The 27622-nt window shown below is 36.5% G+C and overlaps 1 protein-coding gene across 13 annotated transcripts in view; it reads right to left on the reverse strand.

Annotated features, from left to right (window-relative positions):
* Positions 1–27622, reverse strand: part of EIF2AK4 (eukaryotic translation initiation factor 2 alpha kinase 4) — a 42300-nt gene that overhangs the window by 7525 nt on the left and 7153 nt on the right. For 6 of the 13 annotated variants that reach the window (XM_074868135.1, XM_074868137.1, XM_074868136.1 and 3 more), the window contains 29 exons: positions 27120–27200; positions 26466–26614; positions 24150–24265; positions 22997–23154; positions 22032–22567; positions 21549–21658; positions 20855–21012; positions 20095–20507; positions 19309–19378; positions 18115–18198; positions 16760–16882; positions 16202–16306; positions 15915–15972; positions 15136–15215; positions 14318–14419; positions 13654–13704; positions 12449–12685; positions 11792–11867; positions 10003–10124; positions 8770–8819; positions 8508–8676; positions 7916–8032; positions 7157–7222; positions 6428–6598; positions 5695–5829; positions 5461–5568; positions 4565–4693; positions 2865–2951; positions 1423–1535 (listed from right to left, as the gene is read on the reverse strand). In XM_074868135.1, the coding sequence (XP_074724236.1) occupies positions 1423–1535; positions 2865–2951; positions 4565–4693; positions 5461–5568; positions 5695–5829; positions 6428–6598; positions 7157–7222; positions 7916–8032; positions 8508–8676; positions 8770–8819; positions 10003–10124; positions 11792–11867; positions 12449–12685; positions 13654–13704; positions 14318–14419; positions 15136–15215; positions 15915–15972; positions 16202–16306; positions 16760–16882; positions 18115–18198; positions 19309–19378; positions 20095–20507; positions 20855–21012; positions 21549–21658; positions 22032–22567; positions 22997–23154; positions 24150–24265; positions 26466–26614; positions 27120–27200 (3974 nt within the window). Of the gene's footprint in view, positions 1–1422; positions 1536–1993; positions 2151–2864; positions 2952–4033; positions 4372–4564; positions 4694–5460; positions 5569–5694; positions 5830–6427; positions 6599–7156; positions 7223–7915; positions 8033–8507; positions 8677–8769; positions 8820–10002; positions 10125–11791; positions 11868–12448; positions 12686–13653; positions 13705–14317; positions 14420–15135; positions 15216–15914; positions 15973–16201; positions 16307–16759; positions 16883–18114; positions 18199–19308; positions 19379–20094; positions 20508–20854; positions 21013–21548; positions 21659–22031; positions 22568–22996; positions 23155–24149; positions 24340–26465; positions 26615–27119; positions 27201–27622 lie in introns of those variants that run through there. The other 7 variants (XR_012628895.1, XR_012628896.1, XM_074868134.1 and 4 more) reach the window with 7 other exon arrangements.

Here is a 27622-nt window from a genome sequence, read left to right on the forward strand (position 1 = left end):
GAGTGTCCAAGAAGCTGGGAGGGGACACAGCTAGGACAGCTGACCCAAACATGCCAAAGGGATATTCCATACCATATGATGTCATGCCCAGTATAGAAACTGAGGACAGTTGGTCCGGGGGCACTGTGGCTCAGGGACTGGCTGGGCATCAGTCGACAGGTGGTGAGCAACTGCACTGGGCATCACCGGTTTTGTACATTCTATTATTATTATTTTTCCACCCTTTTCTGTCCTGTTAAACTGTCTTTACCTCAACCCACAAGTTCTACTTTCTCCCACTCTTCCCCCCATTCTCTCCCACATCCCACTGTGGTGGTGTGAGCAAGCATCTGCATGGTGCTTAGTTGCTGGGTGGGGTTAAACCACACCACTCTGTTTAGTATTACCAAATATGGGTTTTTCTATATTTTGTTCTCAGGATCTAGAAATAAGTAACTTTTAGAGAGAGTTATTTTCTTTCACAGCTTCTAATATATCCTGTGGATCTGTCACAAAACACATGAGAATCAGGTTGGTTGCAGAGTTAAATGCCAAGACTGGCTGAGGCCAGAAAAAGGAGAATGAAGAGGTGGATAGCAGGAGACATCAACCACCTGCACAAACTAGTGCTTGAGTTAAGTATCTCCCAGCTTAACGATTTCCTTTATTGCTAAGTCTATTCAGAAATACTACAGATGTCAAATCTGAATTCTAGTTTGTGTGACTAAACCATGTCTGTTCCTGCTGCCATTACATACATATATATGTACACCCATATATATATAGATGTGTGTATAATTATGTATTTACAAAGGGCTGTGTGTGAATAACAGCTATACTGCTTATGCACACAGGTGCGACTAGCCTCTCCTGTGATTTCAGTACTAACTTCTATTGGTGACAATAAATAGTAATTTCAACAAAGATAGGATGATGGAGTGTTGCTGTGTATCCTGAGTCTTTGACAGGTGTTAGTTTCACTTGTGCCAGCCAAAGCGTACAGGTGCACTACAATTACACCTTCCTTTTTATCATATCAACACTGCCTCAGAATGAAAGGGATCTGCTGCTTTAATTCTTTGATTACACAGTACATGAATGTAGTGGACTTCTGGTCAGTAACAGGGATGCGCAGGCAGTCCTGCCATACAAACAATACTCCTGTTCTAGTAGCATTGGAGTTGGATAACTGCATGGCCTTTTCATTTATGAAACACTATAGATAAATATAACAGGAGCTAAGGAAATCACTCTCTTTTAATCTCAATAAAATTCTATAACCAAGCCTTTTGCTTTCTTTTCCCCTCGAGAGGGATTAAGCAAAACTCTTATTCTTTATCAAATGAAATCAAGGTTTAACTGAGCATATGCTAAAATTACTTCATTATAACAAACATACACTTCTGATTTTGACTATTCATACTGACATGGTATGCTACTTACCTACTACATCTTTCATCACAGATTTTAGTCTTCAGTTTCTGGACCAGGTGATCTACTAAGTCAGATTCCAAAATCCTTTTCTCTGTCTGTCTGTCTTTCTCAAAGGATTTCACCTGTGATGTAGTTCAGTGGTTCTTAAGATTGTTGATTCTTAAAATGGCATATGAATAAACTTATCAAATTTAATCAAAACCAAACTGGATTATTGATCCATTAAAGGTGAAGCAATCAAAGGTAGGAAGCTATCATCATTACAAATCAATCACTGCCAATTAAATCTTTAATCAAAGATTAGATTTTTTTTTTTTTTAAACCAACTGATTTTCTCTGCATTCCCAAAGCTTAAACTAGCTCGGCTACTTGTATTTAATTTATGACAATTTTTTTAACAGAATGGTTTATAGGTGTAAATACCATATTAATAATAGCATATTTGGTTTGGGGCTTTTTTTTAATTAAGGAATTATGTTAGAATAAGGCTTGCCTTTCAGTTTGCAAGAGTTAGACTCAAACATTCGAAACTCAGAATACCTGCTCCGTCTTTACCGGGAAGAGATTAATCAGTAACAACACCATTCACCTCATTAGCATGTTCTTTGTTGGATTTGCTTCAATAAAGCCGTATTTAAAAGAACGCTCCATAATAGTCTTGTGGAAGACATTGATATATTGCTTTCTCATCATCAAAATCTACTTGCTCATATAGTTACTGCAGTTATTTGCTATTTCTGTTACAATGACAAGGAGAGCGAATAACAAGTGAAAAATATTTTAGTAATCCACATTGGCTAGGTAACAAGGCCATGGCAGATGCTGTCAAATGGTTACTTTTATTCAGTCAAAGAATGAATCTTTATTCAAAGAATAATGTTTTTTCCTAATGATCTGGAATCAAGAATATTTTAAAACTTTTAACTTCTAAAAAGGTACCAGAACCACAGGTTGTAGAGCACAGAAGGTGGTAATTCGTGTTGTGATGCAGTCCAGTCTTTCCATCTTGACCTCAGCTTACAGAAATGAGGAGCGTGGTTCAGACTCTCTATTCGAACTACACAGATTTTTAGATTTACGTTTTATTTATATTTGTTTTGTAACATGGAAAGCTGCCAACTGGAAAGATTACCGAGTCAACTGATTTATTTTGTAGATTCAAAGAAATCAGAGACAACAGAAACCTTTTTCCATGTAAAGACACTGATGACTCAAAGTTGAGCAATGTTTGCACTAACTTCTGGACTTTCCTGGAGGAAAGGAGGTCTGTGAATAACAGTGTGATGGAGGGATAAAAAGCAGGCTTCTTCAGAAGCAACTGAAACTGTATTTACCTGAATTCCATCTACTTAAAATACTTCACTGAAAACAATCATGATCTTAAAAAGAAACACAGAACAACAGATTATAAGTCTGAAACACCATCAAGCATCCTCTAGTTCCACACTTACCTTCACATGACTTCCTTCTTTATCTGAGACAAGAGCCACATATGTAATCCCAGAGCATCTGCAATATTCCTGCAGTTCTTCCTGGGACTAAAGTGGGAACAGGGGAATGGGACAGAAATTTGTCAGATTATAAAACTATCACTTAAGTAATTAAAGTCTCCTGTCCTTGATTAAAATAACTTGATATACAGCAGTTACACTGATAATGTAAACTTCTGAGAGAGGAAAGCTTTATTAACAAGTCCAGGAGGTGAAACTTCAGTACACATATATTTATCTACCTCATACTCCTTAAAAACTGAAATCTGTCTCAAGTCTATGCTAGTCAGAGAGAACGTCTAGGTCCTGCAGGCTTGGTTCCCACATGGAAGGGCTAGCTGGATCTAGAAGTGCAGGGTCTAGATAACTGTAAAAATCTGCAATGTAACATCAATCAGTTACCACCCCACTGTCTGCAACTGTCAGCGACAGCTCAGTCCTGCAGGACTGGTACTCTGTCATGAAAGCTGACTCCAGTTGGGTTTCATGTAGACCTGAGGCTGACTTACATCATTCTCTCAGCACTGAGCTCACTGAAGGGCTTGCTATACTGACTTAGCAGTGGGTTGCAGGACAGCATTAGACAGAGGCAGGAACTACCTAAACCTTTGTTCCTTAAGAACTGAAAAAAGAAGAGAACCCAGGGCAATCACAGGAAAAGCATAATGATCTGGATTTTTTTCAGTTCTGAGGGATTTAAACTGTTGAAAATATTATGGCAAAAGATTACAAAAAAGGCAGACAATTAAGTGAGTGAGCTCAAAACTGTCTGCTCTGCAGCCCATGACTCAGAATGCACAATTGCAGCGTTTCTTCTGTTAGTCACCAACCGGCATACTTAAAGGTGGACCAGGCTCATAATCCTCAGATAACTGCCATCACTATTAAAAGGGACTTCAGCACTGCCATGCAGCTCACTACTCCAGTGAGGCAGCAGTGACTAAAGGTCTGCTTGGTTTCAACTGGAGGAAAAGGGGCACAAAAACTGGAGGAAAAGGGGCTTGCCACTCTCCATCCCTCCTACCACACATCTCTCCAGGGGCTACATGGGGACCCCACAGCATCTCTAGTAGCTCAGTTTACTAAACTGTTTTCCTAACAGTAGAATGATGTCAGTATTTCCTCTGTACCTGATAGTCTTTAGCCATGTGGATGTATTTAAAAGTTGATGCTACTGTTCTGTTCCAGACATGCCCTTTATTAAGGATTAACTCATTCATTCAGTGATCCTACTTGCAGTCCTCATCGAAAAGAAAATGTATTGCCTCCACTGGTACAAAATATGCTTCTGCTGTGAAGCATCATCACTTCACTTAATTGGAGTTAACTGGCCTCATTTTAAATTTGTTACATGACTTTTCCCCTTGATTTCAACAGGCCTTGGACTCCACACTCGGTGTGTAACTGGGGAAGGTTCCTCTGTGCTCTGAGGAGCGCATGAAGATCCTCCATCACATTTTTAAATACTCTGTGAGGTAGAGAGGAAGAACACTGAAAGGCCAGTGAGACTTTAACGTTATTGTATCTGAATAGCACCCTACATGCTCAGTTTTATAAGTCTAACTCAATAAAATCTAGAAAAAATTGAAAAAGAATGGTCTTAGGCTGCACTAATCTTAGGGAACAATAATACAGTTAACACATGGAGACAGAAATTCTACCTGGGACCAGTCATACATTATTTCGGCTGGAATTCCTGCAGTCCAGAGCTTCTGAACAATATTGATAGCTCTACCCATTGACATCTGACCAACACTTACAACCAGCAGGTCACACGAGCTGACAGAAACCTGAAGGGGAAGTAAAAACAAGGGGGACAATATTAGCCACAAGACTACCTCTTCCCCTTCATAAGGCAGATAAAATAACAAAGATGAATAAATATACTAATGTTTTCCAAAATGCATCAAGCTGAAAAAAAGTGTTAGATGCATCTCTATTTAGAGCCACAATCTACCTAAGCATGTCTGAAAGTCACTGAAGCTTACTCTTTGACAAAAAGCATCCGCACAGCCTCAGCTTGCAAAGTATCCTAGTCTATCCTGTTCTTTCCTTCCCACTCTGCTTAGCAATGCTGATTTATTCTTCTAAATAAAACTTAGTGATATACACATTCCACAACCAAGTGAAATTATGTGACACTGTACAAAGTAGTCCATTTTCTTAAGTTTCCTTTCATCTCTCACCTTCTGTACTTTTATAAAGGGAGAATTGGTAGGGGCAAAGTAACACTTATTAGCTAAGTATCTACAGTTCTACTCTTCCATATGAAACTATCCACAAGCTGAGAAAAATGTCCTGTTTAAATTAAAAATAAAAGGGTATAAGCCTAAAGATCCTCTCTTCTCCTAATTCTTATTTTACTAAATAATTTTATGTAGAGAAACACAGAACAACACAGGTCATCTTGATGTTTGCTGTCTATTTCAGTATGGTATTATTCTAGAACACATCTGAACATCTTAGTTTTTTGCCCATCTGTGGCTTCAATTAGGTTACTGAACGATCAGAAGTAAACAAATAAACAAAATCCCCCACCTCCCAAAAACAGACTTACAGAATCCTCCACACTGGAAACAGCAGCAGTTATTTTATCTATAGCTATGCTGACTCCAACAGCTGAAGGAACTGGTCCTACCGTCTGCGGCCCTCTAAATTGTGGAATCTCAAAACAAGACAAAAACAAAATGGAGGACCCAAATAATTACTTTTGCAAAATGTCAAGTTTTTTCATTTTTTCATGTTTTTTTTAAAAAAAGATCTAAATTCATTAAGAGAGATGAGCACATACCAGATGATCATATCTGCCCCCTGCAGCAAGAATTTCAGGCACAGTTCTTTGTCTTCTTTTGATGTATGCTATAAACTGAAAGATAATACCATTGTGCTGCTGTATTTTGTAAACTAGTCCCAGATTTATAGAAACCTGTAAAATAAAAATGAATATGTGTACAAGTCCTTTACTAATATTACCAGTTAATATAGTTAATTTTCCATTAGCAGTGTGGATTGAAAACACTGTTCTCACATAAGGAAGACAGACAGAAACACTCCTTATCTCCAAAAATTTAATATACAATTAAAAACAAGGAAATGATGCTTTAAAATTAAAGCATCCCAAGAACCTACAGCATAAAACCCAAACAGCAAGCCTCAAGGAAGGTGGAGGAGGGGAGGCTTTTAGCAGTCAGCTTTCTGTATTTTTAAAATATTTAAGAGTTTGTCTCAAAATTTAAGAAGATTTCTTACGTTCTAGGCAATGCTTTCAATCTTGGTTAAAAAAGAAAGTCTTTGTGTCATTAGATAGAAATCATGCCAAAAATTTCTGACTGGAAGAGGTCTTATTCTTAAAATGCATCTTAAAAAAACCCCAAAAAACCCAATGCCAAGTATTATTACTTGCCATCAAAAGACACTTTGTTGTACCTTTTCTATTCTAAAACACCATTACTTTGTTTCCTGGCAAATTACAAGGCTCAGCAGCTTATAAATTCATTAATTTATTAGCAAAGTATTTTACAAACCTGAAGTTTTATTCCAAGTTGCTTTAACAGACCAATGATTTCCTCTAAATCCTTCATGCCATGCTTCAACAGCTGAGTGACACCTGGCTTTTGTTTTATCATTGTGTTTAAAAATGGAAATACATTGCTTGCTTCTCCCTTCTGCTCAATGAATCTGTAGAGTCGAGAAAGCTAAAAAAAGAAATTCAAGTACAAAACATAGGTAGCACCACTGACAGCACTCATAATAGGTCACATGTGAAAAAAATGAAAAATATTTGATTTGGTATGACTAAAATATCTGCCTTTTTTGCTTGTTTTACCCAGCAGTCTGTTTTTACCTAGCCAGTTGAGGAAAGGAATGGACAGGCACAAGTCTCATCACGGTGTCCAGAAGTTAACCCTTTAAGCACATTCATCAACATTTGCAAACAATTTTTTTTTTTTTTTAAAGTTTCTCTGTTTGGTTTACTAAATACAACTGCAGAGTATTCCATTTACCCTTTAATTGTTTGCACAGTCTGAAAAATACATTTGAAAGAAGAAACAAACTTGGGACAGTTGCAATACTGACTTCCAGAGAGAACAGAGAACAAAACAAGACCTCTTCCAAAGAGACATATCTGCAGTTCAAAATAGATCAATCGGTTTATTTTTCTTACTCTGGTTGATTAAAACCACAAAGTAAATAAAATATTACTGACTTATGGCAAGTCACAGAGAAATTAACACCAAATTAAAATTACTTACACTATTTGATGTGAGAGAAAGATTACAGAATTTGGCTTCTACTTCTCTTTTAGTCAGTTTTTCAGTCTACAAGAGAAAGATTCAAATGTATTCAACAACTAAGTTACCAAAAAAAATTTTACTATTGCTGAGAAGAATTAAAACACAACTTCCCAATACCTTTAATTAAAGGTTGCATTTACTAACTGCAATAGTACTGTAAAAGAACAAAAACAATAACACATTTTTCGTCAATCTTGTAGTGGAGACGTATTCAGCTTGGTTTCAAGAAGCAAAAAAAGTATAAAAATATCAAATTTGTTGAAAAGCACTTCTGCATAAATACTGAAATGCTTATGTAAATTAATAAACAAAAAAAGAAAATCAAAGGAAATAAAAAGGCATTTTGTTGGGATTTTGACACAACCTTAATTATTCAAATTGATTTCATCTATTTTCTCTGCTTATAAGGTAGAAAAGACCAACATGATATTAAGATACATTTTAAAGTTTTTACTGAATAGCCTACTAGTTCTTAATTATACAGGTGAATAATTCTCTCATAAATACACGTATAAAAATCATCTTAAAACATCCTAATCCAGAAGTAACAGAAAAGTAATTAAAGTTTACAGCCCAAAGATAGCCAGCCTTTTTATATATCAACAGGATATTCCTTGTTATGCTGGCAATGGTCTGTTACTCATTTTTAGAGATAGCTCCACAAAATAAGACACTCTACAGTGATGATTACTGAGATTAGATTAATTATTATCTTACCACAGCATCATACAGAATGATGTAGACTTGACTGAGTTTATCCTCTGGTATCCCACAGTGCAGAAGTATAGCTTTCAGTAAGGCAGTGTGGTTCAAGTAAATACTGTAATTTCTTTCCTAATGAAGAGTAAAGAAAAAAAAAAGCAGAAAGAAAAGTTGGTTTTTTTTTTTTAAAAGCAAAATGGAATACAAAAAGAGGTTTCCTAAACATTTCATAATAGTTCAAAACTAACTTCATACCTCTCCTTCCACCACCTTATCTTCCATCTGTAACTAAAGAATGGCAAGGCTTGTCCCATTCTACAATAATTACTTGCTGACAGAAGAAAGCTGTTATTTCAATGGCACTGTAAGTATTCAATTAATATTTCCTTTGCACACAAACCCATGCTTCATTTTAAGTTTACCTAAGAAACATATTTTTGATTTAAATGACAGTGTTCTGTAACTGACTATTGATAAAATGTGAAAACAGCTCTGTACTTGTTAAAGTTAAAAGAACTATCCCTTTTAAACACATTAGACTAAATATTTACTTAAATTAAAATTTTAGGATGGAAAAGAGAGCAAAGGGAACGACTAAAGAATGTACCTGTAGCACTGAAAACTCTTGAATGATTTCTGAAATGGCATAAATTGTTTCTGCTATGGGCAAAAAGCTATTTCCAGTAGATGTAATGATGTCAAATGCACATTCTAGGAGTTCTTTTGGATGACAGCGGTCTAACTTCCGAGGTCTGAAAACTCGCTCTATACAGTACCTAAAAGAAACATTAAAGAACGAATCAGCATCCTCAGTGGTCACTGCCACAAAGCACGGCATCTGTGCAAAACGTCACCTCTATGTCCCTTACCTTTTCAAGTTTGATATGTTATTTCTAGCTACAAATCTTGCAAAAGGAATCTGAAAAACAAAACACATGAAAATTGTTGAAACAAAACGTTCAGTATGACCAGGCTCTGAAACGGCAGATGAATTACTACTGTGCAGTAACATTTGTACTCTCACATGTGTAATAATGCCTTAAATATTTGCCATAGCCAACTAACATTTATCTAAACATCCTTGCCGCAAGTTTTATACAAAAACATCCCCCCCTGCCCCCACCACCAAGTTCCTAGAAGAGGTTGGAGAGGTACACAAAGACATCTCAATTATCCATATGCATGCAAAATGCATCATAAATCAGCTATGAGCATATTAGGATGTACAAGCAGGTATTTTGCTATTTACATAAAGATATAAAGGTGTATTTTATAATAAGTCTTTGGCCAACACATTTTCCAAAACAAGTAATTCCAACAGAACGATCAATTTTATAGATCCTGTACAAATCCTTAACTGTGAATCATGTTGTATAGTTTGATGTTATAAATGCAAAGGAAGGGTGAGTCAAACTGACCTTAAATTAGTGAAATGGAATATAGTAAGTCAGGTTCTTTAGCAATCAATAATAAATAAAAAATATAACTTTAAGCATTTAGGTATTAAATTAAGTGCAAAGTAACTAATTAGGCCAACATTGCATATAATTGGGTATTAGTAATAGAGGAATCCCAGACAGCAAAGTTTCAACTGTGCAAACTGCAATTCCTCTCCAGAGAATGAACCTTGACAACATCTGTTTAAGGAATATAAAACTGTACAGACTGTTACCCACATCCTCTCCCTCTCATTACCCACATATAAACAAGAAAGGGATGGGAACATTAGAATTTTCACTGGTCACTGGAAAAGTCTCTTACATGTGCAAGAAAAAAACCCCAACCAATCACCAAACCAGCAGTGACATCTATCACATTTATAATATGGCATTATTTTCACCTAAGTTTAAAAAAAAAAAAAATAGGAGAAAAAAAGAAAAAAAAAAAAGAAGAGTATTTCTTCCCTATGTGATCAGGGCTCCAGCTGTCAAGACCGGGAGTACAGTACTAAGGAATACAGGAAGACACTGAAAGATACACTACTTCAACAGTCAGGAGAAGTATAAGCCTAAACCAAATATGTGACTAGTGAATCAATGTTATCTACAAACACCAGAGCACTCTTCAAACCCAGCTCTGCTTGCAGAGATGATAGTACTTACTCTGAGGTCATAAGGAAGCATTACCAGCATTCCACTGTGATCCATGAAATATGAAGCTTCATTATGTTCATATAGTTTTTTATTTCTGGGCATTAGTAGTGGAGTATGCAGTTTGATGGCTCCTGCACAAAACCAGTAAATTACTATTATCTTCCATTGCAGAAGTAACATCTGCTTTTTAAAAGCTCATGAACAACCTTGCAGGGCACGATAATCTCAACCAGTACTTCTAAAATAATGCATTTTTTAAAGTATCCTTAATAGACTTTCCTCTTCCACTGTTTAAAGAAAGCCATCAAACAAACTGATGTTCTATCTCGCACGCTTCTTAGGCTCAGCATGCAGCCCCCAGAGAAACAGAGGAGAACTGACAATTCCACAGCCCCAGCAGAATCCTCACCTTGCCCTCCCTCTTTAAACACTACCTTTCACAAAAGCACGCATATGAAACAGATGAGAAACTCTACAGATACTAGAGTACTGTTTCCGTCTAGAGGCACTTCCATAGAGAACAAATATTGTTCAGACATGGTGCATCCTGTGTGTCAAAAACATAGTAGAAGTGTTTATGGTTCACTTTAAAACATCATAAATACCTTTTTTTCTGGCTATATTTTGCAACCCTCTATCTGTATGAATCCAATCTTTACGGAAACCTTACTATTAACAATAATATCACTAATCAGTGAAAATTACTTTCCTGTTTCAAACTCTGCGGATTCTCAAACAGCTATTTTATTGTAGAAGCTTTAGTCACATCTTCAATTATATTTCAACATAAACAGTTAAATCGGGGAAAAAAAAAGCCCCAAATACAAGGAAATGCTTCTAGCCATTACAGACGACAGATACAATCTAATGGAAAAAATACATATCCAAAACCCCCAGTTTTTTTCCAAAAGAACGAAAACATTTCAGTCTTTAAAATGCTGACAAACACTCTCCAGTCTGTCAAGCTTTAGATGGGGAAGGGAGGAAGTAACTTCTCCTTATTTGACTTCACATTTCTCAGTTTCTCATTCTTTTGTATTGCCAAACCTTGATCATGCTTAATCAGATTATGATACACTAGGAAATCTCCCAGTTTCCGTTTTAAAATTTTGTATTTTTACATAAAATAGTATCATGAACACCTATAAAACAATACAATTTATAACATTTCAAATGTGGCAGTGTATGCATAAATTTTTCTTCCTCTCTTAAAAACTAGTTTAAAGCAAATACTACTACTAATGACTGGATAGAATCCTGGAAAGAAAAAATCATCAGAGACTATTAAGCACCATGACACCAGCTCTGGCTCAGGAAGTTCCCGAACAGCAAATCGTTGCTAAGAGTAGTATCACTGGAAGTGCCACCTTACACCTACTCTGTTTCCATGCTCTTTCTTTGGCCATTCCCATTCTGGCTATGTTCAGAGAAAGGTTACTGTGCTACAAGGACACCTGGTCTTTCACTAAAGAGCTACCCTTATATTCAGATCTAGATTTTACATAACACTCCCTACCTCTAAAAGCTCACACAGACTTATCAGAACAACCAAATAAATTCAGAGATATAATTGAGATTTTCACTGTTCTTTCTGTAGAAAATTTAAATCATTCAGATTTGAAGTTAACAGTTACTACTGGGATGTTGAAATAACAGCAAAAAACAATGTAAAAATGAAAATCATGGGCAACTACTGAACATACTTTCCGACTCATGTGATAGCAGTAAAACCATTCCGTTCTCTTAAATCCATTTAATCATGAAAAAGGATATGAACGACTTTTGTAAACACACCTACCATGTCTTTTAAATATCCGGCTGACAATCTCACATACATGCTGCTGTATCTTGGCTGCCCAAATAGAAAAACTACCCTGAAACCAGCACAAATAAAAAGAACATATGTAATTCATATGCCATGAACATTCCACGTAATATAGGCAATAAGCATTCTCCTATCTCGTCCTACCATAATAAACTGTAATGCTTACACACTAAAAGATAACTACAGTTATACAAAACATTATTGTATGGTGTTACCTTGTATTTCTTTAGATTTAGAAAAATTTAAGAGTTGAGAAACTGATGATTACTTTGCCACGATTAGAAAGGGAAGAAAACAGTCAGAGGCAACACATTCTGTTGGCAATCAGATGCAAGTATCATTAGTGTGACAGAAATTCAGAGTAAAGAAAGTAATCATCTGGACATAAGCTTAAAGCTTTAGCTGCTACCATCAAACATTGTTCGCTTCTTCACTGAAGAATGAACGTAAGGTTCAAATGTGAAGTGGTTATTCAAGCCCACATAGAACAGAGTGTAGCTTTAAACAGGAACCAATGTGAAGGTTACACAATGCAATTCTCCCAAACATGTTAAGAGTTTACCTGTATAAACATTTTTTTAAATCCAACAGAGAAAAAACCCCTCAGACATCCCCAGAACACCTACAAACCTTCAGCATATCACTGTCATAGGTGTAGTCTATAGCTGGAGATATACGCTGTGAAAATATCTGACTCATCATAGTCCGGTAGGCCTTTCCATCCACATTTGCTAAGGTGTGGTGGAGTACTTCATGGAGTTCAGACTCTTCCATTTGTGGTGGTGGAAGATGTTCGCTTTTTAACAGCTCCACAGCTGTTGGTCGTGCTGCAGGATCATGGTTCAGGAGCCACGTAATAACAGATCTCTACAAATTAAATCAAAATTTTATAGGTTAGAAAAATTTTATGTATTAGCAGTATTTACCACACTCTTCTTAGTCACATCACATTAACAAAAAATTATGAGACTCTACAGGGGACAAAACCAGTAGGATTTGAATCTTTGGGGTGGATATTCTTTGGATATTAAATTCTAAATATATTTTATTATGTTATCTGAATAGAATTTACTAAAACACAAATTATTAGAAGTATCCCTCCTGGGATGACAAAATATCTAGTATCCTTTGTTGTTCTATGTTATGCTAAGTCTGGCATCTCTTTATCAACAAAGTTAAAAGAAAGCAAAAATCATATGCATAACAACGAAGATTTAAGAGTTACAGATATTAAAGAACGGGGAGTCTTCCTGGCATATTTCAGTAAACTGTAGAACATGGAAACATTTTTATGGTACTAGTAACAGGCAGATTGCTTTTCACAGGCATAATAGATGAAAAGCTAATGCTAATGGTCAACAGAAGAATCCACTAGCACAAGGAAAAAGTTATCTAGATGGTCCAGAAAAGATTATACTGCTCCTCATCACTTCATTTCTCTGCCAAGGAGGCATCCAGCTCTTGGCAGCTCTTTTCGAACTCAGAGCAGTCAATTTAGCTTGCACACCTCTTTGGTCTGTGACACAGATTTCTTTCAACAATATAAACAATATAGCTGCCATTTGTCTGAGCCTGAAGAGTCAAAACTGTCCCCTTAGAGCTTAAAAGGTATGCCAATGAACTCTGCATTTCTTTATGACTGTGGTCAGGGAATTTTGTGGGCAAGTATATTTCCATGTCAACTTAGTATATTCTTTTGAGATTTCTTCTTCCTTACTTTGTTCTAATGTCATGTAATAAGAACTTGGCAGAGATCACTGATTTAAAATTAAGTGGGAAAAAAATAATGTTTCTTGAGAGGAAATATCTAATTGTTAAAGTGTCTTCAAAGTTACCTGCTTTGCATGCTTGACTTCATCAAAGTCTTTGGGAAATACAATAGTGGGCTATAAAAAACCAAAAACAAAACACACATTTGAATTGTAACAGGTAGTCCAGCTTGCTCAGACTAGTCTTAAGTTCTACATATTTAAACAGAGAAACTAAGCATTTTTATTGCCCATGGGGAAGAAAAAAAAAAAATCCAGAAAAAACCCACATGGCAAATTCAGTTTGAAGAGCTAAAATAAAAAAACAATGTCACTGAAATGCTTTTATGATGTTTTGTACAATGAAGATACAACCCATAATCACAAACATTTACCAACTACAAATACCAGTTGGTTCCTGAGCAAGACCCACCAGGTTGAAACCTAGGTGTACTAAAGCTGTGATGTCTTTATCTGATGTTTACACCTCTAATGTTTTGCACCATAAAAAAAAAAATAATTCACAGATAGAATACTGACTGATGGTAATACCATTAAGGAATCCACAGTGCATTAAGGGAATTTCAGTACCAGCTCCAATTTTATTCTTCACTTCTCATTACATATTTTATAAACTTTTTTTTTTAAGCACTCCCTGTGGAAAGATTTTTGCTATGTTTTGCATTGTTTTACCTCCCTTAAGAAACTATCTGATGCACAGAATTAGTATCTTTTATATCCATGTACTTACCAATCTTAGCTGACCAAGAACAAAGACCCTTTCTGATGCAGTACTCATGGGATGATAAGACATTTCAAAGAATATTATACCCAGACTGAACAGGTCCACTTTCTAAGGAAGAAAAAAAAAAGGAAACTTAAATGTAATACCTATGAATTCTTTGCAGAAAATGACAGCAGAGACGAAACAATGTTTTTGTTAAACTTCACAATATATTACAGCTGGAGAGAGGGGTGGAGTTTCCTGTGTTTTTTGGTTTGTGTGTTTTTTGGGTTTTTTTTAAATTTTTTGTTAAATGACACAATCCATTAAGACTTGGTAGACTTCAGTGCCTTCTATCATCACAGCACTGCCATGACGTAAAGGACTCCCACTTCAAAAACATTCTTGCTTTGAAATTCAGCTTGTCTCTGCATATAAACTGGATCTGCTTTGATGAAAAAAATGCACTCCACCTCCCAGAAAAGTCACAGTCTAGGAATCCAGGAGAGCAATATATACTTTTGATGATGACATTTTACCTTAACTAAAGACTGCAAGATTTGTATCCTATTCATTTATAAAGGTCCTCCATGATTACCTGCTTTCAACTTGAAGTTGCTTGCACCTAGTCATGGTCACAGCACAGGCAGAAAAACTGACTTGCCTGCATCCTTCCACCCTTGGTCTCCTCTCAGAGGAATATTTCTCATTCCCTTGCTTATCACAGCAGTTGCACCACATCCCATTCCACCTTGAATTCACCTTTGTTGAGCAGGAATGACCTAAACTGTACCTGGTACCTTAGATTCCATGCTACCTTTTTATTAAGTCTACTCTAATCATACCTGATTGTAGGTAGACTTAGTGCTTCCTTGGACCTCTGGGCTGACATACAGTGCGGTGCCAACCATCCCTGTCAAATTACCTACATGGCAAAAGATAAGAGTACTAGTTTCAAGAAAGTGGGAAAGAAATGAAGCATCAAAAAAACCCCTTACTCATCTTCTGTCCTCATTTCTTCTAGATTGGAATGCAGTCCTTATTGAGAGAGAATCAGTCAAGAACAGTTTGCAAAACAGACAGTTCTTACCTTCATATGTCAAGTATCTGTGTCTATCTATAGTAGCTAAACATATTTGTTGCTTTACAGAATTGTAGTAGGTCAGCCCACAAATGATACAACTAAATTTCACTGCCATTACACTCATCTCAAAACATACAATGTACTGAAATTTTCTCAAAACACAAAATTCAGCCTGTTATGGAAGGTCTCAAAAAAAATGCAATCAAAACTCCCTGAAGTCTTGGAATTGTCCTGTACAGGCAAGAGAACAGAAGTGCAGATGGAACAGATATACAGGATCTCTGTATACCTCACCATGAGAAACACACTGATCCACGGCAGAAGGCTAGCAGTGGACGCAAATTCATTTTTAGATAACAGTCAAAACTGCCATATTATACGTAATGTATCTACCCAAAAGTTGGTGTTTGGTTTTTTCCTCCCCCCGTAAAAAGGGCTTTATTTTCAAAGAATGAATGGAAGTTCTAACAGAGTATACAACACTGAAGAATATAAGCGCTTGCTTAAAATCATTTAGAAGAAGCTACTATGTAAACTAACCTGATGGGTCAGACATAGCAGAACTATCCGAGTGATTTTCTTCTTGTTTAGAGACCACCTGAAATCAGGTAAACAGACATATTGTAAATAGCACTTGAAATGCTTCTTGTTGGCTTTTCTTGCTGCTTTGGTTGGCAGTATGTGGTTTAATTCTACAACCTTAGAAATACAATTTTATGGCACTCACAATATGAAGTCCAACGAGTACTATTTGGTTTATTTTCATGTTTCATGTTATTACACCACCAAATTCAAGGTTTTTTTCATTCCCTTTCAGCTGTACTTACTGTATTTGCTGGATGATCTGTAGCTAAACCAAAATCACCAATTTTGACATGATCATCTGAATCTAAAAAAATGTTCACAGGTTTCAAGTCTCTGTGGATCATTCCCTGTTACAGCAAAAGAACAAAAAAATCCCCCACAGAATATTGAACAATGAACACAATTCAAAACAAAACTCTATAATACACTGGAAAACCATATTACATATTTTTACTACAGCAGGAAATCTATTACATTAAGTCACTAATGATTAATTTTGAACTAAGACTATAGTCTGTAGCCCAGAAGCTAGAAACAATTTTCAGTGCTACTAGACACCTAACAAAGTGTTTTTAAAGGTGGTCAAATTTTTGTAACAAAGGGAAAAATGTGAAGTGGTTCATTATAAAATTCAAGTTTATGACAAAATATTCTAACCCCCCAGAACAGATTAATAATGGAAAGGGCAAGGAATGAACCTTGCGAATAAACACCCCAAAATAAATAGATATGAAGAAACCCATACAGAAAAGAGGCATAATAGATATTATGGATAGGCCATAACTGTCATATTTACTTACCTTTTCATGGATGTAAGCCAATCCATCTAAAATTTCCCGGAAAAGCCTCCAAAGTCGACTAGTGTCTTCATATAATCCTTGGTCAATAGTGTCCCTTAATGTGCTCTTTTCACAATACTCCATCTGCATACGTAGGGGACAGAGGGAAGAAAGCACAGTTTTGTCAAGAGAAGAGACCATTAGAAACTTCTATCTGTGTGCATATTAATGCCTCGTTCTGTAACACACAGTTCAGGAGCAAACAGTAGCACCAAAACATTCAGCTGTTTGGAATTTTCCCAAGAGCTTTTAGTTAGAAAACATGCATTCACTTATGGGTCCTAGCCCATTTTCTGGGACAATGGTACACGATGTACTGACTATAAGAATAGTACATTCTCTAATATAAACATTAAAAAAAAAGGTGAAACCAGCCAAGCCATAATGTATGTTTAAGCCAAACTTCAAAGAATCTCTGTCTTTATTTTACTTGGTGTCTTAACTGCTTATATTATGAATATATGTAACACCTGCAAACAAGCTATTAAAATCTAATTTCATCCAACTGTATCTTCCTTTCAGACAAGCTCTGGCATTAAGTGCATTAAAAAAAATTGCACATCACCACAAAACAGTTAGCTATGAAAGTCGACTTCTCCCAGAAACAGCCCAACTCTTAACACAAAGGAAATGTTGTCAGTAGTAAAACCTGAAGTTGCAAACCTGCAGGAATTTTATTTTGTTCCTACTGTTACGGCAATACAATGGCTTTGCAGATTACTGTCGTCTGTTAAAAGAACGTGCATACACAATATAGTGCCTTTGAAGAGAATGAGGAAGTTTTCATCTGTGAAATACAACTTCCCCTCTGGAAGTTAACACAGTACATTTCAACTCTGCATTGGGAATTAACACCATGATCAACCTCAAGAACACCATCTACAGTGTTATGGGGTTGAGATCAATATTCTAAACAAATAACAAGCACAAGGCAAAACAATGCTCTGGAAGCCACTGACTCAAAAAGGTTCATAGCCATCCAACCAACCTTTTTGTTGTTCTAAGGTTAGGTCGGGAGTTGTCAGTTTTTACTTGCAGACAAGCTAAACTGGTGATCCCATTACACACTATGGCACTACAAAACTTTGCTCTCTGTAGACACCACTGTAGAGCCTTGGAAGGCATAACAAGACACGTGTGTTGCAGTGCCTTCCATCAGACAAGCCTTTCAGAAAACCAGTCTGCTGCAAAACCAACATTGAACTTAGTCTCATTTGCATTTTTTTAAAGGTTATTACTCATGAAAGCCAGCAATTAATCTCTGCAGGTTGGAATAAACAGCATCCTTTAATCTGAAGACGCAAGCATGTTTGTACCTGAATGTACAGGTAATGCACTGTCTGAATGACTGGTGTCCTCTCTCCTCCTCCATGGCTATTCTTTTCATTGCCTTCTTCATCCTTTATCACAATAAAAGTAACAGAACAGTTAACTACTGGAAGCCAGCCAGAGTTTATTTTATGCATACTACTATTTTTTAATGGATGGAACACATTAATGAGAACTCACCTCCTATGCTAGGTTTGAATAACAAAATAATATATTGACATTTTGTAATGCCACTGCTTCTTAGTAAACTAGAAAAACAAGTGTGACCCAACTCTCATTTTCAAAGTGAGAATGAGTAACATTTTGCCATCATTAGACACTGCAGAAAAAAACATTCCAGAAGATCTGGATGAAACCTGAATCTCAGAAGTGTGTCGCATTTAAAACAGAAATTAAAATCTTGAAACTAAAATATACAAAGCTTACTTAAATTAATAATGCAATCCCTGCCCCCAACCAACAATTCTGATATAGTGTATTATAGTGACAAAAAATGCACTGTATATTATTAAATTATATATTGAAAGCTTTTTCATGCCAGTGTACATTACAACAGAAAGAGGAAGGAGACGAAGCTTTAATAAGAGCATTCTACAGATCGTCAGGATTGGCAACGACAGATTCTAGATGCTGTAGAAAAGTGTGCATTAGCTTTCCAGTGATATAGTGCACTGACTGTTCACAGCAAGTGCTGTGGTAAAATCTTAAAATCAACTAAAACCTTACACATTATTCTGACTTCCCATCTCTTTTTGGCTGCTAGCAATATGTACTGTCACCACTTTCAAGAAGTGGCTAGTATGAGCACGTATGTTGGTTTATACCATCTGAAAGCAGAACAGAACTTCAACTTTCAGATGATGCAAAGCAATATATAAGGTTAACTGATAAATCATGTACATACTGAAGTGTTAAACTTGCAATAACTAAGCTTGTGACTACAAAGTGCAACTCATTTAGCTCAATGAACATTATGGGAAACAGAATCCAGATTAACTGCATCAGACTGACTTGTATGGAATGCAGCTCATGATAGCACAACATTTACTCTGATGGAACATAACCTTATATGGTTCTGTACTTACACCAGAAGTGAAACAAAACTTCCCAACTGACCTGCTTGCTTGTTGAAGACTATTTTATGATCTTTTCATTTACACTAGCTTTATCTTTATACTTACTGGAGGATGACCTTTACTGTTTTCATCTTCATTATCAAAAATTATTTCGCTTTCAGAATCTGTGGTTGGCCTGTTTAAAAAGAGAGAAAGAAAAAACCCAAAAGTTTTGGGTACCAAGAAACACTTCCTAAGAAATCTGGAAACTATTTGCAGAAAAAAAGAAAATCTAAGCTTCCGTTTAAGACCTTCCATGTGCCTTAAACAAAAAAGCAAAACAACCCCCAAAACAGTATCCTGCTTGCAAAGCAACACTGCCTCTGACAGCCCAGTCTCTTAAAGGGAAGGTACGTATTTGCATCAGTAAAATTTAATTTCTGTATTCAATAAGCAAAACTGAGATAAGTTTACTTACTTAAACAATAAACCACCATGACTGAAAGAACCACTCCATACACAGAGACAGGTATGGAATATGTTAATAAAAAACAAAAATAAAAAAGAAAGGACAAGTAAGGTATTTTTCAGGATTTGTAATATTTCTGTTATTATTTATTAAAAACTTTACTCTCAAGGTTAGAAGCGACAGTCCAACGTAAACAGTCATAGGATAAGAAACTTTCAGAAGCCTAAACCAAAATTTTACTCATACACTGACAGTTTCTAGCTGCAAGTTTTCCTCTCCTTGGCTATCTGACTGCTGGCAAATACAGTTTTTTGAACCGGGAGACAGAACAAAAATGCAGTGAACTGCTTCTAACAAAATAAGTGAGAACGATAAAAGACACAAATTTGGAAAAAACAACTCTGCTCATGTTCCCTATAGATCCAATACTGAAGCCCACTTACAAAAATGAATGTGAGAACACCCCATCACCATCATCGTCATCATCACTGGACTCCTGATCAGCTCCACTGAATTTGTTGCTGGAAGACCTTTCACATGAAGTACTCCACTCAACTGAACTTGTCAAAACCGGAGGAGGAGCATTAGCTTCCACATCATTTGTCTCCTCAGTGGTAAGGATGAAGAGACCAGCTTTAATGGGCATTCTTTTCTCTTCAGTTGTTTCATATGATGACACAGTGGGAACAGGACTTTCATGTTTTTCTATCCAAGCATTGTAATACCTCACAATATTCTCATGGTTCAAGCGGGAAAGTAATGTTACTTCCCCCTTAATCCTCCGAAATTGCTTGCTGGCGGGGTTTATGCGGATACGTTTCACGGCATAATAGCAACCATCAAGCTTATTTCTCACCTGCAAAATTCAAATCAATCTAAAGTCAAATGCTTAGAAATGCCTTATGAGTGGAGGCAGAAGTAGAATAATTTCATGGAAGAGGAAGTTTTCCCTCCACCTGGGAAATGACTACAATTCAAATGCAAGCTTCCTCATATTGACAGGTTTCTTCCCAGACTCCCAGCAACCTCTTGCAAAACTTATCAGCCTATTCAATTCAAGATAAAAAAACCACAACACTGGCACAGCACACTAGAAGACAATAAATAATACCATGCAAACATTGCATATATTGTTTAGCTTCAGATAAAACACACACATCCGCAAGAAGGATTCCATAGAGGTAAATAGTTTTTATACCATACCTTGATAACTGCTCCAAAAGCCCCTTTGCCAAGTAATTTTAGTTCTTCGAACTCGTTGTAGTACCGTGAAAATTGTCTCTGTGTTTCTGTGAAGAATGAAGCGCTGGATATCTGACTGCTTGGTACAACTGTCTCAATGCAATCTATACCTGCTGAATCTGTAATGAGGGTACAAAGGTTACCACCACCACCAGTATGGGCGTAGGGGGATAAGGCACAAGGGTCTGTCAAATAAGCATCAGGAAGAAGACAAAACCAAAATAACTTCAAGTGAAACTAAAAATCTAAAATACAGAAGCGCTCTGCTGTGTAAAACTCTGGTACGTGCCTAAACCTTAATACCATTTTTAATTACTAACATTAATTGTACTGAACAAAAGAACTGATTCAAACAAGAATGTAATGAGGAAAGAAGTCTCATTGGAACAGCACCTTTCAAGGACAATGTTTAAGTGTGACATTTACACCATGCAGGAGGTGGATGAATTTACAGGTTTAATGAAAGCTAATGCTGATGAGACAACAGCAGTCAGTTCACCCCAGCCAGTCAGGGATATAGAAGTTAAAGAACCTACTAGCTTTTAAGGTAGTTAAAAGACAGTCTTGTGAAGCTCTACCACAGCTCAATTCTTCTGTTACTGCAGGCATGTAGTCCACTCATTTAGCAGAATATGGAAAGAACCAAGTTTCTTACCATCTAGGTTTTCTTCAGCCACAGGTATTTTCATTCGTGGAATGTTTATAAAACTATGTTGTAACAACTGCTGAGGAGTCCATCTTTCCTTATCTTCCAAGCAAACACATCTGTTAGCAAACCAAGAAGAGAACTGTTCAAAGATCTATTCCTTATCAGGCCTAAATGTTCAAAGAGGTCTCCTTACATTAAGAAGTTATCACCTTTATCATTCAGATGGGAATCAGAAGCAAAGACAGACTAAATGACTTATCCAGTGACACACAAAGTTGGTGGCAGGGCAGAGAAGAAGAGAGCACCAGACCTGTTCTCCCATATCCCAGATTAGCAGCCTAAACCATGAGGGAGCAATCACCTCTTCACTAAAAGCTGTAACTAGCGACACAGGGGGAAATTTAGCTGTTCTTTCAAAAAACTGTTCAAGTCTTTAAAAAAAATAATAAAAATCAAAGACAAAAAGATACAGGAATGCAACAAACATACTTTTCCAGAAAGTCTTGGAAGTCAGCAGGTAAATTGGTAGGAACAGCAACTGGATATTCCTTGGTTACTTGGCCCTGGCTGAGTGAAAGCAGAAGCAAGCCCAGACTCCATACATCTCCTTTCTTTCCAGGTTTGCTGGGAAGACCATCCTCACTAAAACGAACTTTGGTTTGCTCAAAAACATCTGCTTTGCAGATATCAGCTAAGCGCTTGGATATGCTGTAGTCTGTCACCTTGATGTTTCCTTCAGCATCTACTAGGATACTGGAAGCACAAAGAACTTTGTGCACTACTGAATTATTGTGCAAGTAGTCGAGAGCTGACAAGATCTGAGTCACATAATGGCGCAACTGCTCAATTGGAACTGGAGTCTCTTTGTGTAAGTATGTAGAAAGGCTGCAACCACTTATGTGCTCCACTAAAATGTCCACCACAATTGAATCGTCCCGTTCTTTAAGGTTCATACATTTATAATGTACTATGTTTGGGTGACTTAGCTTCGTCAGTGAGCTGAACTCTGTTTCTGCACCCTGAAGCTGTTAGAGAAATACAACATAACATGCATTGTGTCATCTCATGAACGCACCACTACTAAAATATATAACATATACAAAATACATATAAAATACATGACATTGTCATCCTTTTCTGAAAGGGAAGTATTGTACGCAAGGGGCAAGAACAACTTTGGCTTCTGCCAGGCAAGCTTGATTCCCTTTCTTCAGAATGTTAATATTGCTTTATTTATACATACATGCAAATACACTCTCTTGCATTTATATTATTGTAAGTGAACTCCCGAATAGCCCAACACACCCCTCTTCTTCTGTGGTGTAGATACTCTGAACACCAGCATTTTTAAGCTCATCACCACCCTCTCAAGTTTCATATAAACTAGCAGTCTCAAGAAAAGCACTGAACCCCACCCAACCTTTACTAAGCCAAATGCAAAATATGGGCATTACCTGTTTCTTACACTTCTCAATCTTTTCTATTTCATTCATTGTAAGAAGCCTTCCCATCTTTTTTTGCCAGTGCAGAACCCACTCATATATTAAAACAAAGTCTCCACTGCGAACTTCCAAGGCATTATAGACTGATTTACCAAGCTGTTCATCCTTGCCTATACATGAAGAGAGAGAAGAGGAAAAGAGCTTCTTTTGTTTCCAAGGACTTGACAAGAGCTCTTGCAAATGCTAAATAAACACCAGTAAGCCTGCTTTCTACAGTTTTGGAAACACAAATCTACTTGCAACTAAACAAGATCCATACCTACATGGTAGGTATGGAAAATATCAGGTCTGATGAGGCCAGATGCTGTGTAGCAGTAGTCGAATGAAAGCAATAGTATATTGGCAAAAAATTGCTGCACATTTTGAAGAATTTCAGGTTTTAATAAATGAATGCTATTTTTGCTGAGTAAATGCCGAGCTCTACACACAGTAAAAAAATTGTTCATCCTCAAACTGCAAAATAATAAAATTCTCTTTGCTCCAGAGACTTTCAGGCTATTTATCCTCCCACTGAGGAAGTGCTATGTTGAAATGAACAACGAAAACATTTGATGGTCCATTCATATGGGCACTTCATGGCAGCCTTTCAACTCCAAGTCTCCTATCATTGCGTGTGTTTATGTTTTTGCTAAAACCACTGCTTTTATGCCTTTAATATTGGCAGCAATGGAAGGAGAGTATGCATTTCTAATCCTATGCTTATCACGGGTTTCACTGAAAGGTAAATGACTTCTTGCTTGGTAGCCATGTGTAGCTGACAAGCCAGCTATTTACATTTAAAGGCAAAGAGTTTTCAGTATTATTTGAATTATGTAGAGAATATAAAATGTTAAGGTGGGGGGTTTTTTGGTATGGCTATTCCGTTATGTATTTGTATATGGAGAAGCAAGTTTTTACTTAAAATAGTCCTAAGAAAATATAAAATATTTACCACAAAGCAACTTTTCCTCTCCCACTCTTGACTGTGACATTTCACAATCCACAACAATATTCTCTCCACCCATGCTGCTTGTACCAGTTGACATTAAGTTCTCCCTCTCAAAAAAACCAAACCCAAACCAGCCCAAAGTCCAGCATTTCAAGCCGCAATTGTAATTTTGCTTACCTAGACATTTTCCTTTATGGACAGTAAGTTGTCCAGCACCACTTGTGCTGAAGTTCAAAACTTTGTAATTTCCAGGGGACTCTTCATTATTACTAACAGAAAGCTGGCGTTCTCGTCTGCAATGTGAACAGAACATTTTTCTCCAACTCAAAAAAAGACAGTATTGTTGCAGTCCCTGAAGACACCAATTCTGCAAGAGGATTAGCTTTCAGAGATTTTTGCATCCAATGATAATATCCATTAATTTCAAAGATACTGAGTTAGTGCCAAGATGTATGTCTGATTAGAAGTCCAGCATTTTAGCACCAACATCATGCTGCTCTGGGTCTCTATACTCAAAGCCAGGAGTTGAATCCAGACCTTAAAGCTTCTGCATCTTAGGACGACACTTCCAGTAGGGGGGTGGGGGAGTGGGAATAAAAAAAGTAAACATACTACAGCTCTGAAAAATATGTAAGTTTGACTTGATCTGCATTCTCTTTCAAAACATTACAAAATGCAAGTATGTGCAATTTTGGAAGTTCATTCCAGCTTTAGCTTAATTATTTTTCCTGACTTGAAATGGTTTCCCATTTGCCTCCTTTACTACTCTAAACTCCTCCTTCAGGAAAAGGGATGTTTTGCAAAAACTTTTAAAGCAAGTATGATTAAGGTGTTTCTTCTCACATGCACGTATGGAGCTGCACACGAGATCAGAAAGAACTCAAGACCACTAACCCAAAGCAGCCTCCATTACTTCTTGGTACAATCTATTTTGGAATTAACAGAAACATCACCACTGCAAGACTATCCTCCAAATAAATGCAATCATGTATAGAGATCACAGGAATAAATGAAGGGTAACGCAGAAGCTCTTTCAAGGTAAAAAAGCACTACATAGTAAGGAGATGCCACAGGGAATGTCTTACAAGTACTGTATAAAGACAAAATATGCAAAGAAAGCATCTGGTTTTCCAAACTCAAATACTTTTTATAAATGAAATTATTTTAGATTTTAGCAGTTTTCTAAAAGTTTGTGTCCCAACAGCCAAAAGTTCAGGCTTCATAAACAGCTAAAAATACTGCACCACTCTTCTTGTGAAAAGAGACCTCAGAAAACTGAACATATCTAGTTTTTGCTTAACTCTAAATGGCATCAAAGTTTCAACATTTCAAAATATTTTTTTTATTATTTTCACCATTGTTAAAAAAAGTAACTCCATCTTTTTTGGGGGGGAGGTTGTTTTTTGGGGATTTTTTGTTTTTTTAAGTAAGAACATATATTAACTTTCCACAGAAATTCTTAGAAGTTCATTGTATGAGTTCTGCATTAAAGCATATTAACAAACTTTTGAGACACTTGTCTTGTTCCACAAGCACAGACTGTCTCGTTCTGTTATACTAAGACTAGCAAGAAGATAGGAAGAGAGATTTATGGACTGTCAAACAATATGCAGAAACAACTGCCAAATATGACTTGGGATAGTCAAAGGGAGGCAACAAGAGTCAAAGTAGGATAGATCAAAGATGAACTTCTTCAGGTATCTAGTGTTGCTGATAAATAACGTGAAAACAATTTTGAACTCTACAGACAAGAAAAAAACCAGGAATACACTATTTCCATTAAAACAGCAGTCCAAATAACAAGTCATTAGCATGATCTGAATCAAAACTAGGAAAATTAATACCAGGGTATCTCCACTGTCCTTGACAGTTATATCAGCTATGAACACAGGACAGGGGAAGAAAAAAAAAAAAAAAAATATTAAAAAACCCCCAAACCCCAACCTACCTATATCATCACCAATCCTAACCTAGATGAGTTGTGTACCAGCAAAAGAACCCTTCAGCAACATTAATCTTCCCTTCAATAAGCTGCTCTGCAAATGCAGTCAGCATTATCCGATTTTCTGGCAGGGAACTTTACACTGGTGTATCTTTACAGCAAATGTTTTGAGATTAATATAAGCTGTAATTTATTGTGCTATTCCAAAACCTTTATTAACTGATTTAAAAATACTTTTTTTCTGCAACTGGCAACATATTGCATATTTTTAAGAAACTAAGTAAGCCCTAACAGCCTTCCAATGATTGCCAAATACTTTCTAAGTTCAACTAAGGTCCAAGCTGACTCCCTTAACTGGGAAGTTCCCAAGTTATCCATAGCACATGAATTAGTTAAACCATGCCAAATGAAGGGGGGGTGGTGGTGTGTGTGCAGAGACAAAGTGAATAGCTGAGCAACATGGCACATTACTCTCTTGCCTTCAAATTTCACTTTAAAATCTAATGTTTGCAAAAAAAAAAGAAAATCCACATGCACACTGACATACATACTTTGAACGTCCAGCTGAATTTGGTCGATGTTTATTATTCACTCCATGTTCCAAACAACTCCCATTTAAACTGGAAGCAACTCTATATCTTGCAGTATCTCTCCTGTGAGAATTTTCTTGACTTGTCAATGCAGCTATTTCCAAACGTTCCTATAAATCAGGAAAAACACCAAGTAACAACAGAAACTGCTATCCTCAAAATATGCAAGTATTTGACTATTATTCTGTGAAGTCACCCTGATCACGGAAGAAATAGGTTTCCATAATAAATGTATATATGAGGCTGAGGAAGAAGTGCTGCAATTCAGAAAGCATATTTCAGTACTGTCCATGGGCCAGAATGTAAAGATTCTTTACAATGAAACAGAAACATTAACATACTAGCTTTTTTCTATGTCTGTTTGAAAATATCCATCTCCGTACACTGAAGATGCTGATTACTGAACTGTCGTCCCTTACAATTGATTTTATTCCAGAAATAAACCCCATATAATCAAAAACCTATTTTAGCCTAGATCTATTAGAAGCACTGTATGAGAAAAGACGTCCAAGGACAATTCAGTCAAGTAAATCTCTCAAATTTTTATAAGCATATGCTACACTACTGGATAGAAGTTACTGCAATGGTTTTTACATGCTTGCTTAGAAAGAATACCTGTTTGGCAATCTCTTTCTTTTTTCTTTCTTCTCTTTTCTCTTCCTCCCTTCTCTGAATCTCATTAAGGATTTCACGTTGCTGAAATGAATTTTGGTTTTGTTAGAGGTGCAACAGTATATGCAATGCAACTGCTAATCTTACCCTGGTTTAGAAAAAAAAAAGCTATGATGCTGATTTTTCAAAAGTGTTAAAGAGAACTTGTGGATCTCACAAGAATAAAAAAACCAAGGAAGTCAAATTAGCTCTTCTGAGGAAGCTAACAACATCAATTGTATGATACAGGAGAACAGAGTTGTAGACTAAAGAAAATTACTTCTACTGACAGACCCAACAATAAAGTTTCATCCACAGAAAAGGTAGAGGAATAAGCCAAAACATTCTTTTAACAAAAGAGCTATTCTATCCATATTCCCACAGCATAAAGACTCCACACTACCAGTCTCTGTGAGACTCAGATAAATCCCCTCATTCCTAGTGAGGAATGTACGCAGGTCCAAAGT

This window comes from Strix uralensis, chromosome 4, assembly GCF_047716275.1.
Source record: "Strix uralensis isolate ZFMK-TIS-50842 chromosome 4, bStrUra1, whole genome shotgun sequence".
NCBI classification, from domain to species: Eukaryota; Metazoa; Chordata; class Aves; order Strigiformes; family Strigidae; genus Strix; species Strix uralensis.